We start from the raw sequence: 14,005 nt of genomic DNA, 5'->3' as shown, positions 1-14,005 counted from the left end.
GGAGGCCCAGGCCACCCCCTGTGCGGCAATCGATCATGGAGCCCCAGCCGCGTGGGCAGGACCTACCTCTTTGGGGCAATCCATCATGGAGCCCTGGCTGGGTGGGCCTCTTTGGGGTGATCGATCTCGGGGCTCCCAGACTGTGAGAGGGTACAGGCCAGGCTGAGGTACTACCCCCTCCCCCCAAGTGCACGAATTTCGTGCACCAGGCCTCTAGTTATTCATATTGCTCAAAGTTCTATTATGGGTGTCTTTAGTTTTATGACCCTATTTACATAAGCTATAGCTAGAAGAATTTTACCAATTTCCAGTGCTACTAGAAATAGAAGGTAAATTGTATCTCCTGCACCTTATGGCATTATTTTATATTTTTTTTCTTTTTTAATTTGGACACAAAATAGCAACTTATAGTTGCTTTCATGGGTATTTACTTTTATTATTACTAATATTATGGATTTATATGAAGATATTAAATACAAATACTTTAGCTTGTTTTCAGTAATATGAAGTTTTTTATATTTTTCTAAGTTTTCCAAGTAATTTGGTAATTATAATTCATGCCATTGTTCTAAAATTTTCCATTGTTTCTTATCTAGTTTTTTTATTGACCTAAATTTTAATCATTTATTTGCATGATAGGCTGATCATTTAGAACCCTACATGGTGAGGTAAAAGTAGGTTTACATTGTTCATATGGAAAATAATACAGTAATTAATAAATAATAATACAAGAACAAACTATTTTGCATACTCACAACTATAAAACTACTTTTGCCCCACCCTATACAGTAGAACCTAGGTTCTGGAACTTAATTTGTTCTGGAAGGCTGTTCGAGAAGCTTTCACATTTTGATTTCTTTTAATTAAAAAACAAACTCTTGGAGGTTTATTTTAAAATAAAGTTATAATTTGTATAGTTTAGGGTAGGGTGCTAATTTGTTTGAAAACTGAATCATTTTTCCCCATTAGAAATAATGTAAGTTGAATCAACCCATTCCAGACCCGCAAATGATTCCCTGTTTTTACCTTTCTTATATACAGTACATGTCTAATATACTGTTTATAAATACAGACTTCTTTTCTTAAGTTTATCAGACCACACTACTAGCCTTAAGTGAATTTTTCATATATCACTGCCTCTGAAATGCTGTCACCTGCTACTTTTAGTTTATCCAATCAGCAACAGTTTTTCTGCCTATTCATTTGCCTGTGATTGTTGATTTTGTGAGCACTTTCACACCCTTAGCAACATTAGCATTTTTGATGCCTCTTTATGTTTTAAAATTGTGCTAATCTTCCATTTCTGCCAGCAACAAAAGCTTTCTGTCTTTTGTTTACTTATAGCCTGAGAGATGCTTTTTGTCATGCTGAGGTATCAGCAGGAAGGGTTGTCAGGTTGAAAACTGAAGTTTTGGTCAACAACTGAGACATTTTTTCTATGAACAACTTGGTGGAGAACCAAATTGTTTGAGATGGGAGACATTGGAGAAACGAGATTTGACTGTATAAGGAAATCTCACAAGTTGTTTTTTTCACATTTTGATTTCTTTTAATTAAAAAACAAATTCTTGGAGGTTTATTTTAAAATAAAATTATAATTCGTATAGTTAGGGTAGGGTGCTAATAAAGAATTTGGGAGAATTGGAGAAATTGTCATAATCATGTATCTAGAAAAAAACATGGTTTATGTGCAATTTTCACTATTGTAATCTATGAAATTTTATGTGCATTGTGATTATTATTGCTATAAAAAAAATACTAATAATTACCTTGTGTTTTTCTTGGTAGATGGTGTATTGTTCTCTGACAGATTTTCAGAAAGCTGTCTACCAGACAGTATTAGAAACAGAAGATGTGACTTTGATACTTCGATCTTCTGAGCCATGTACCTGCAGCAGTGGTCGAAAAAGGAGAAATTGTTGTTATAAGGCAAGCATTTCAGTTTGATATCTTTACTATCCTTTTTTGATTACATAGTACTCTATTGTAAGTAGCAGCTTTCCTCAGACATTTCTTTACTTTAGAAGCCATCCTATATAATTAAAGCCTAATATGCAAATCGATCCAACGGCGGAACGACCAATTGCAATGAACTCACTGACCACCAGGGGGAAGACACTCAACGCAGGAGCTTCCCCCAGCTTGCAGGCTCCAGGCCAGCCAAGGCAGGTGCCAGCAGGGGCCCCCCTATCGCCCCGATGGTCACTCCGTAGAGGGAGGCTACCGGTAGCGGCAGTGGGGCTATTGGAGGTGGGGCTGGTGAGTGGGCAGTGCCAGGCTGGCCAAGGCGGGAGCCAGTCGGTGCCCCCTGATTGCCCTGCCGGTTGCCCTGGGAGGGAGGCAACCGGTGGGGGGTGGGGCCAGCGAGCAGGTGGCGCCAGGCCAACCAAGGCAGGTGCCAGCGGTGGCCCCCTGATTGCTCCGCTGGTAGCCCCACAGATTGGCCCTGATCGCCAGCCAGGACTAGGGACCCTACCCATGCACGATTTTGTGCACTGGGCCTCTAGTCTATATATATAAAAGGCTAATATGCTAAATGTCCGACTGTTCGACCCGTAGCTATGACACGCACTGACCACCAGGGGGCAGATGCTCAACGCACAGGCATGGAAACATGGAACAGACTGATGAATCTCAGAGGGAAGGGGATAGGGGGGAGGGTAGGAAGAGATTAACCAAAGATCTTATATGCATACTAGAGGCCCAGTGCATGGATTTGTGCACCGGTGGAGTCCCTCGGCCTGGCCTGCAGGGATCGGGCCGAATCCGTGCACCAGGCCTCTGACATCCCCGAGGGTCCCGGATTGCGAGAGGGCGCAGGCCAGGCCAAGGGACCCCACCAGTGCACGAATCCATGCACCGGGCCTCTAATAAGTTAATAAAAAGGAATAGCTTTAAAAAATCTATTTATATAAAAACCCTGGGCTCGACCAACGGGAAGGAAGTCAGTCCTGCAGGGGTCGTCTTGGAAATGGCTGCATCCTCCCCGAGCTGTTTCCCATGAGGGCAGCGAGGTTTGAGGCAGGAAACCGCCCTCGGAGCATGGCCGCACTGAGTCCTGAGTCCTCTTAGCAACAGCTGCGCCCTCCCTGAGCTGTTTCCAGTAAGGGTGAGGTTTGAGGCAGGAACCAGCCATCGGAGCATGGAGGCATATCTTTATAAAGTTTTAATACATTATATTAGAGGTCATGGTAGTACTGTTTTACCCAGAGCGTCTACAGGAATTGCTGCAAATTTACTTCTCGGTGGAAGCACCTTTCATTCCCAATATAAATTACCCATTCCACTAAATGAAACTTCAATTTCTAGACTCGATATAAACAGTGAAGTTGCTAAACTATTAAAAAGGCCCAACTTCTCATTATTGATGAATGCACCATGGCATCCAGTCATGCTATAAACGCCATAGACAGATTACTAAGAGAAATTTGAATGTTGTATTTAGTGGGAAAGTTCTTCTTGGAGGGAATTTTCAACAATGTCTCAGTATTGTAACTCATACTATGCAATCGGCCATAGTACAAACGAGTTTAAAGTACTGCAATGTTTGGGGATGTTTCAGAAAGTTGTCTCTTACAACAAATATGAGATCAGAGGATTCTGCTTATAATGAATGGTTAGTAAAACTTGGAGATGGCAAACTTGATAGCAGTTTTCATTTAGGAATGGGCATTATTGAAATCCCCTTTGAAATGATTTGTAATGGATCTATTATTGAAGCTACCTTTGGAAATACTATATCTATAGATAATATTAAAAATATATCTAAACGTGCAATTCTTTGCCCAAAAAATGAGCACGTTCAAAAAGTAAATGAAGCCCTGGCCAGTTTGGCTCACTGGGTAGAGCGTCAGCCTGGGGACTGAAGAGTCCCGGGTTCAATTCCGGTCAAGGGCATGTACCTTGGTTGCAGGCACATCCCCAGTAGGGGGTGTGCAGGAGGCGGCTAATCGATGCTTCTCTCTCATCAATGTTTCTAACTCTCTATCCCTCTCCCTTCCTCTCTGTAAAAAATCAATAAAATATATATTTTTTAAAAAATCTTATAAAAAAAAAGTAAATGAAGAAATTTTGGATATACTCGATGGAGATTTTCACATATATTTGAGTAATGATTCCATTGATTCCACAGATGATGCTGAAAAGGAAAATTTTCCCATCGAATTTCTTAATAGTATTAATCCTTTGGGAATGCTGTGTCATAATTAAAATTGAAAGTGGGTGCAATCATCATGCTATTGAGAAATCTCAATAGTAAATGGGGTCTTTGTAATGGTACCAGATTTATTATCAAAAGATTACGACCTAACATTATGGGAGCTGAAGTATTAACAGGATCTGCAGAGGGAGAGGTTGTTCTGATTCCAAGAATTAATTTGTCTCATCTGACACTGGCCTCCCATTTAAATTGATTCAACGACAGTTTCCTGTGATGCCAGCATTTGTGATGACTTAATAAATCACAAGGACAAACTCTAGACCAGCGGTTCTCAACCTGTGGGTCACGACGCTTTGGGGGTCGAACGACCCTTTCACAGGGGTTGCCTAAGACCATTGGAAAACACATATATAATTACATATTGTTTTTGTGATTAATCACTATGCTTTAATTATGTTCAATTTGTAACAATGAAATTGGGGGTCACCACAACATGAGGAACTGTATTAAAGGGTCACGGCATTAGGAAGGTTGAGAACCACTGCTCTAGACAGAGTAGGCATATTCCTACCTGAACCTGTTTTCACACATGGTCAGTTATATGTTACTTTCTCTCGAGTTCGAAGAGCATGTGACGTTAAAGTTAAAGTTCTAAATACTTCAGTACAAGGGAAATTAGTCAAGCACTCTGAAAGTGTTTTTACTCAATGTGGTGTACAGGGAGATATTAGAATAAGTTTAATCAATTTATCAGTCATTGTTTGCATCACTGTTGTTTTTATATCATGTTTTTGTTGTTTTTATGTCATGTTTTTGTTGTTTTCATATCATGTTTTTGTCGTTTTTATATCACGCCTCTGTTGTTATATCCTTTTGTTACTGTTTACTTATTAATACATTTATATATTATTTTCATATACATTTTAGTAATTTCCTTTCATCTCTCACACTTATAGAGAAAGGGCAAATAGCAATATTAAAATATTTCCTCTAATTAATTCCCTTTTAATGTGCACGAATTTCGTGCAACGGGTTACTAGTATTTTATAATATCAAATAGTGATCACAGCAAAATACAAGATTCAAATATATTTTTTAAAAGCTAGTGTTTGAAAGTAGCTTCAATTTGATATCCTCCTTTTTAGCTTTCATTGGGAAATATTCTACTTTCATCTTAAAATCTTACTTCATTTTCAGGAAATCTATTATCCACTAATAGTAAACTTACTGTTTCATTACAGGCTTAAAACCTTATTCTGATGTGAGATGTAGTATTTTTTTAATAGAAATAGTGTATAATATAGAAAGTATTTTAGTTTTATTTAGAAACATATTTTTTTACCTTCTATCTATATTTCCTGCCTCTTTTTCACCTCTATTTTATTATCAAGTTACCTGTCACATAACTTCATACATAGAGGGACCTAGATAAATATTTATCTAGATTGATATTTATTGTAATCTCTCATTTTGCTGTTTTTAACCACTTCAGTTTTTTTGTTATAGCTCAGATTCCTAGGAAACCTTGCAATATAAATGAGAGGCGAGAGTAAAGGGGTCTATACCAGCGGTCGCCAACCTTTTGGATCTCACAGACCACCAGTGGTCCATGGAGCACCGGTTTGTGACCGCTGGTCTATACAGCACTGCCACCTTACCCTATAGTTTTATTATCTCTTACAGCAGCATTTTTATGACTATATCAGGAGGATAAATACTTTCTAGAATGAGGTCATTCTCCCCTCTTTTGTTAAAAATATCACTGTATTGTTTTATAGAGTGTCATCCCATACACCAAAAGGTGGTGAGTTCGATTCCTGGTCAGGGCACATACCCAGGTTGTGGGTTCAATCCCCAACTGGGGCCCATATGAGAGATAACTGATCAATGTTTCTCTCTCATATAGATGTTTCTCTCTCTCTCTCTCTCTCTCTCTCTCTGTCTGCCTCTCTACAATCAATTTTTTTAAAAAAATCACTGTTGTGATTCACCAAAAGTATGATTCCACATTAGCGATTTATGTATATTTTGTATAAATAATTGACCATCATTTTCTCAGAATATATTGTGCCAATAGTAACCCAATAATAAATATTGTAAGTGATATATTTTGTGATGTAGTTACATAGTCACATTAGTCTTTTGCTTGTTTTTATTTTCTGTGTTTCTCTGGTTGCAGACCAATTCACATGGTGAAACAGTGAAAACCTTGTATTTCAGCTACCTTGCAGTCCTTCAGAAGGTAGCTAACCACGTCTCACTACTGCAGGCTGCTAGCACCTCCAAACAGCAGGTTTGGTTTGCCTTTTAAAATGTCTGTGATGCTATCTGATATAAATACTTTATATTTTATATGAAATTTCCAACCAAATATCTTTATTTTTGTATGAAATTTAAGAGGAAACTGACTTGCTCATTTTTAAATTATGTGCCAAAGAAGTATATGCACTTAAGTTTTTAATCAAAGTGAGAAATTTTAAACAAGTTAAATAAGTCTTTCTTCAAATTTTATATTCAATTTATACAGGTTTAAATGTGTTAAGTTGATATTTCTCTTCATCTACCTCTTCCTTTTAAGGAAACACTCATCAGAAGGATATGTGACCAGGTATTTTCCAGATTCCCAGATTTTGTGCAGAAAAGCAAAGATGCAGCCTTTGAAACACTTTCTGACCCAAAATACAGTGGAAAAATGAAGGTAAGTGCTCTTCTCTCAGTTTTCATATACACAAGGATGATATACAAAATATTTATCAAATGGTATGACAGGGACACCAGCTAATCAGAACAGATGCCCAGTCATTCAGAAGAGATGGTGGCCTCAGACAAATGGTCTAGTTGTATGTGTATTTAGTAGCTCACTATGAACCTGCATCTGGTGTGTTCTCAATTAGAAGTAGTTTTATTAAATATACTTCAAACTTTACTATTGTATTGGATTCATATCCTCTTAAAAATGTATGCTGTTGCCACATGTATAATAATTTGTCTTCAAATTTTTAAGGAGGTAATTTACCAGATCTGTAAATGGTAATGCCAAATGGGAGGATGAAAATAGGTGGGAGCTCAGAATAAGAGAAAGAAGCTTCTTGAAGAGTTCTCTTTGTTCTCTATGAGAACTCTAAGGGTTTTCAAGGCCTTTATTCTAGACTGAATTTCCTGTCTCTTGATTTTACTTGCCAACCTAAATTGCAAGGTGCTGTATCTCATTTGTGCAAGGGAGCATTGTTGTAGACTGGGAAACTGACCTGGAGGTGTGCTCTTGGTAAGGAATTACTGAGGGAGGGTCTCAAAAGTAAAGCCAGGTTTCCCAACCATGACCCAGTCCTCTGGGCATTGCCTGTCACGGATGCATGAAATACTGATAGTTTCTAGCCTCCTGTAGCAGAATTCAATTGTTTAACCCCTTCATAACTATCGAGAATCTTTATTTATGGATTCAAAGATTTTTACAGAATGATTTCCAACTTTATGTTTTAATTAGCAAAAAGTAAGTTATTTCTTTTGGCATAAAAATAAAAAGGAAGTAATGAAGGTAGGGTTTTTTTTCTTTGAAATCCTGGAAATATTTTTAGCAGTTAATCTACATAAGTTCACCTAGTTTAGTTTGCCTGGATCTCTAATTTCAGTGGTATAATATGTAAACTAGGAAGATTACCTTAAAACCTTGTGAGTGTTTTTTTTTTAACTAAGATATAATTGACTGTAACATTGTATTAATTTATGTATGCAACATAATGATTTGATAAATGCAAATATTTTGAAATGATTACCACACCACAATAAGTCTAGTTAACATCCATCACCTCACATAAGTACAATTCTTTTCTTGTGATAAGAACTTTTAAAATCTATTCCCTCCTAAATATACAGTATGGTATTGTTAACTACAGATACTATGATGTACAATATTTCCCCAGGACTTACTTATCTTAGAGAAGCGTGTATTCTTTGACTACCTTCACCCATTTCATCTGTTCCATACCCCCTGCCTTTGGGACCACTAATCTGTTCTCTATACCTACGAGTTTGATGTTTTGTTTTGTTTTAAGATTCCACATGTAAGTGAGATCATATGCTATTTGTCTTTGTCTGACTTATTTCACTTCACATAATTCCCTCAAGGTCTATCTATGTTGTCTCAAATGACAGGATTGCTGTCTTTTTTGTGGCTGAATAATATTTTATCGTATATATGTATATGTGTGTGTGTGTGTGTGTGTGTGTGTGTATCTAATACAAGAGAAAAATACAAATTGACAGTACCTTCACTACGCCCCAAGCAACACCCACCAGCCAATCAGAGAGACTATATGCAAATTAACCCAACCAAGATGGCAGCCAGCAGCCACGGAGCTGGAGTAAGCAGGAGGCTTGATTGCCCCAGCGATGGAGGAAGCCAAGCTTCCCGCCTGCCCTGGCCGGCTGTGGCCTCCGCTAAAGGCAACAAAGTTTCAATTATGGAAGATAAATAAACCACAGATACCTGCTTCCTGCCAGCTTCCACTGGGAGCTTAGGTGGCTGGGGGCCGTGGCCAGCCTGCAAACAGCCATCAGCCCCTCACCCAGGCTGGCCAGGCACCCCAGGGGGCCTCCACCCTGAAGGGGCTGTGGCCAGCCTGCAAACAGTCATCAGCCCCTCACCCAGGCTGGCCAGCACCCAGCGGGGACCCCACCCTGAAGGGGCTGTGGCCAGCCTGCAAACAGCCATCAGCCCCTCACCCAGGCTGGCCACACCCTCATGGGGTGAGGGTCCCCGCTGGGGGGCTTGGCAGCCTGAAAACAGCCCTCAGCCCCTCACCCAGGGTGGCCAGGCACCCCAGCATGAACCCCCTCCCTGAAGGTGGTGTGGCCAACCTGAAAATGGCCCTCAGCCCCTCACCCATGCTGGCCAGGCACTCCAGCAGGGACCCTACCCTAAAAAGGGTGTGGCCAGTCTGAAAACGGCCCTCAGCCCCTCACCCAGGCTGGTCAGGCACCCCAGCTGGACCCCCACCCTGATCCGGGACACCCTTCAGGGCAAACCAGCCAGCCCCCACCCATGCACCAGGCATATAATAAAAGGGTAATATGCAAATTGACCCTAACAGCAGAACGACTAGGAATGACTAGTCACTATGACACACACTGACCACCAGGGGGCAGACGCTCAATGCAGGAGCTGCCCCCTGGTGGTCAGTGTGCTCCCACAGCGGGAGCTCTGCTCAGCCACAAACCAGGCTGACGGCTGCCAGCACAGCAGTGATGGCGGGAGCCTCTCCCACCTCCTCAGCAGCGCTAAGGATGTCCTACTGCAGCTTAGGCCTGGTCCCCGCTGGCAAGTGGACATCCCCTGAGAGCTCCTGGGCTGCCAGAGGGATGTCTGAATGCCAGCTTAGGCCCGATCCCCTGGGGAGTGTGCCTAAGCCAGCAGGTGTTCATCCCCCAAGGGGTCCCAGACTGCGAGAGGGCACAGGCCGGGCTGAGGGACACCCCCGAGTGCACAAATTTTTGTGCACCGGGCCTCTAGTGTGTGTGTGTGTATATCACATCTTCTTTATCCGTTCATCTATTGACAGACATTTATGTTGTTTCCATGTCTTGGCTTTTGTAAATAGTGCTGCAGTGAACATGGGGGTGTTGATATCTTTTTGAGATTCATTTTATTCTTTTGCATATGACTGTCTAGTTTTTAAGAGACTGCCCTTTCCCCATTTTAAATTCTTGCCTGCTTTGTTGTAAATTAATTGGCCATATATGTATGATTTCATTTCTGGGCTCTCTATTCTGTTCCATTGATCTGTGTATCTGCTTTTATGCCAATACTATACTGTTTTGATTATTATTGTTCTGTAATATAATTTGAAATCAGAAAGTGTGATGCCTTCAGCTTTGTTCTTTCTCAAGATTGCTCTGGCTATTTGGGTCTTTTGTGCTTCCATTCAAATTTTAGGATTGTTCTATTTCTGTGAAAAATGCCATTGGAATTTTGATAGGGATTACATTGAATCTGTAGACAGCTTCAGGTAGTTTGAACATTTTAGCAACATTAATTTAATCCATGAGCACAGAACATCTTTCCATTTATTGTTTCGCCTTCAATTTCTTGCATCATGACTTAAAGTTTTCAGAGTACATGTCTTTTTCATCTCCTTGGTTAATTTATTCCTAGGTATTTTATTATTTTTGATGCAGTTGAAAATGGGATTGTTTTCTTAATTTCTTTTTCTGATAGTTCCTATTAGTGTATAGAAATGCAACTGATTTTTGTATATTGATTTTTTTCCTGCAACACAGGGTGGGGCAAAAGTAGGTTTACAGTTAAGGGTATGTGAAACAGAGTCTATTCTTGTATTATTATTTATAAATGATTGTATTATTTTCCAAATGAACAGTTGTAAACCTACCTTTGCCCACCCCTGTATACTGAATTTGTATGTTAGTTCTAACAGCTTTTGATTTTTTGTTGAGTCTTCAGGGTTTTCCTATATATAATATGTAGTCTAAAAATAGAGGTAGTTTTGCTTTTTTCTAATTTGGATGCCCTTTATTCTTTTTTCTTTTCTTTCCCCCTCCCCCTCCTCCTCCTTTTTCCTAATTGTTCTGGCTAGGATGGTTAGTATTATATTGAACAAAAGTGGCAAGAGTGCCTTGGCCAGTGTTTCTAAGTGGTTAGAGCTTCGGCCCATGCACCTAAAGGTAGCAGGTTTGATTCCTGGTCAAGGGGGCTACCTGAGTTGCAGGGTCGTTTGGGTCCCTGGTCGGTATGTGCAGGAGGTAACCAATCAATGTGTCTCCCTAACTTTCTCTCTTCCTCTCTTTCCTTCCCTCCCTAATGTCCTCCCTCCCTTCCATTCTCTCTAAAAAAAAATCAATGGAAAAAATATCCATGAATGAGGGTTAACAACAACAACAAAAAGTGACAAGACTGGGCATTCTCTTTTAAAATATATATATATATTTTTATTGATTGCAGAGAGAAAGGAAAAGGGACAGAGAGATAGAAGCATCAATGATGAGAGCAAATCATTGATCAGCTGCCTCCTGCTTGCCCCCTACTGGGGATTGAACCTGCAACCCAGGAATTGAACAGTGACCTCCTGGTTCATAGGTTGATGCTCAACCACTGAGCCATACCAGCCAGGCAAGAGTGGGCATTCTTATATTGTTCCTGATTTTAGAAGATAAGCTTTCAGTTTTTCACCATTAAGCATGTTAGCTGTGGGATTGTTACATATGGGCTTTATTATGTTGAGGTATGTCCCTCTATACCCAATCCACATTGTTGAGAATTATGTATTTTTAAAATAAATATGTTTGGCCCTAGCCAGTGTGGTTCAGTTGGTTGGGTGTTGCCCCATGCACTGCAGCGGTGCCAGTTCAATTCCTGATCAGGGTGGCATATGCCCAGGTTTTGGCCTCTATCCCTGGTAGGGGCCGTGCAGGAGGCAGCCAATCGATGTTTCACTCTCAAATTGATGTTTCTTGCTCTCTCTCCCTCTCCCTTCCTCTCTAAAAAGCAATAAAAAATCTTTAAAAAATACATATGTGTATATATGTTTGTTCTGGTGAGAATATTCTATGATTAATAAGATATATTTCAAATAGTATTTTCTAACAATGGTAAATCTATTTTGTCACCAATTTTATTGACTTTTATTATTTTAAATTAAAAAAATATGAAATCCCCATTAATTTAGGACTGAATACTAATTTTCCCATAACTAAAGCCAGTAGATTATTTCTAAAAATTATGGCCTTCATTGAAAACTGCATTATCTATTGCTATTTATTTAAATGCTATTCACTGTGACTCTACTAAAAAGTTACTACTTTTGAAATTAAATGAAAATTTATAGCTCTGCACTTTCTTATATATCCATTAAATATATGCTTTAAAACATACTGTTAATTAGAGTTATATAATTAGGAAAAGTAGTGTCTGATTAAGATAATTATTGTATTTATATTTTATTAAGACTTTTAAAAGGGTAAAACCAAGCATAAATTGTTGCTGGAGGCTGGGTGCGTTTATATGGGAAGGAAGCATGTAATTTACTTGTGTTGTGAAAGAGACTGGGTTATATTTTTAAGGCTGTGTTTCATCATTTGATTAACAACTTCATGTGGTGATTTAGTGATTGAAAACCTATAGGCTTATTATGGAATTATTGCCTACGGGGTTAAGAACTCCAAGTTGCATGTACTTCTTTAATTCAGGTAATAAAATATCCTCATTCTATTTCTCTTATAGGTTAGCCTGCAGGTGCAATTTATTTGTGGACATAATGCCCACTGTACCTTCATAGCCTCAAAGCTGCACTCATGAATTCCAGCTCTTTCTCTTAAGTGTCAAGGTCTGTTGACCTCAACTACTATTCAAGAGGATGGTCACACATTGCACTCATTACCCTGATAAAAGTCCTCATTTTTCTTTCCCTTGAGAAATGCCACAAAGCCTCTTACTGTGGGGAGTGGGGGCAAAAGACTAGGAAACCAAGTTTAGTGCTGCTGGAATCATACAAGGGTCGTGTTAATCTCTATGCCTGACTAATTTGAGAAAAGTTAGAAGCAAGACTCCTTAGCTGTGAATATCCCCAAATTTAAGATTCCTTTTTAGGTGGATTGCCCTGGTCTGTAAAGAATAAGTGAGTGGTAAAACATTGGGTCTGTATTGTTAAGACTCCAACCTATAGTGACTACACTGACATTTATGAAATTTCTAAAAGGGATATTAGTTTATAGTTATTCATTTAGTTAATGACTCTGTTTTTATTTTTTGAACTAGCCTAATAAAGACCTCCAGTCCAAAAGCATTCGCTTTTCTTATTACTTGTTTTTGTTTTTACTGTAAGATATTCAAGAATGCCTGAAAAAATGCAATAGTAATCAGAGTGGATTTCTGTGCAATATATCCTTGATTTAAAATATTGATGTCTTTAAGAGAATGAAAAGTCAAGCCACAGACTGGGAGAAAATATTTGCAAAACAATAAGAGACTGGTATCTAAAGTATACATAGAACTCTTAAAACTCAACAATAAGAAAACAATTCAATTAAAAAATGGGCAAAAGACCTGAACAGATACCTCACACAGAAGAGATACAGATGGCAAATAAGCAGATGCAAAGATGCTCAATGTCATTGTCATTAGAGAATTATAAATTAAAACAACAGTGAGATACCACTACATATCTATTTGAATGGCTGAACCCCACATATTGACAATACCAAATGCTAGCATATGAGCAATAGGGACTCATTTGTTGCTGATGAGAATGCAAAATGGTACAGCCACTTTGGAAGACAGTTTGCATTTTCTTTCTTCTTTTTTTTTAATATATTTTATTGATTTTTTACAGAGAGGAAGGGAGAGAGATAGAGAGTTAGAAACATTGATGAGAGAGAAACATCGATCAGCTGCCTCCTGCACACTCCCCGCTGGGGATGTGCCCGCAACCAAGGTACATGCCCTTGACCGGAATCGAACCTGGGACCCTTGAGTCCACAGGCCGATGCTCTATCCACTGAGCCAAACCGGTTAGGGCGACAGTTTGCATTTTCTAATAAAGCTAATTAAACTCTGAGCATAAGATCCAGCAATCACACTCATTGGTATTTACTCAAATGAGTTAAAAACTTAGTGTCACACAAGAGCCTGCTATAGATGTTTAAAGCAACTTTATTCACAATTGCCAGAACTTGCAAGCAATACTAGTAAAGATATCCTTCAGTAGTAGGTACATGGATAAGCAGACTGGGGTCTGTCCAGACAATGGAGTATTAACAATAGAAAGAAATGATCATTCAAGCTACAAAAAAACACAGAGGCACCTTTAAATGCATGTTGCTCAGTGAAAGAAGCCA

At 39.2% G+C, this 14,005-nt stretch overlaps 1 protein-coding gene across 3 annotated transcripts in view; it reads left to right on the top strand.

The window, feature by feature from the left end:
- Positions 1-14,005, top strand: part of ERCC6L2 (ERCC excision repair 6 like 2) — a 112,308-nt gene that overhangs the window by 26,903 nt on the left and 71,400 nt on the right. For all 3 annotated transcript variants that reach the window (XM_014466939.2, XM_023765035.1, XM_023765034.1), the window contains exons 7-9: positions 1,789-1,929; positions 6,339-6,452; positions 6,738-6,857. In XM_014466939.2, the coding sequence (XP_014322425.1) occupies positions 1,789-1,929; positions 6,339-6,452; positions 6,738-6,857 (375 nt within the window). The remainder of the gene's footprint in view (positions 1-1,788; positions 1,930-6,338; positions 6,453-6,737; positions 6,858-14,005) is intronic.

Source organism: Myotis lucifugus, unplaced genomic scaffold (genome assembly GCF_000147115.1).
Source record: "Myotis lucifugus unplaced genomic scaffold, Myoluc2.0 scaffold_371, whole genome shotgun sequence".
NCBI classification, from domain to species: Eukaryota; Metazoa; Chordata; class Mammalia; order Chiroptera; family Vespertilionidae; genus Myotis; species Myotis lucifugus.
The sequence above is the reverse complement of the archived record's forward strand: the minus strand, read 5'-3'. Positions and strand labels throughout refer to the sequence as shown.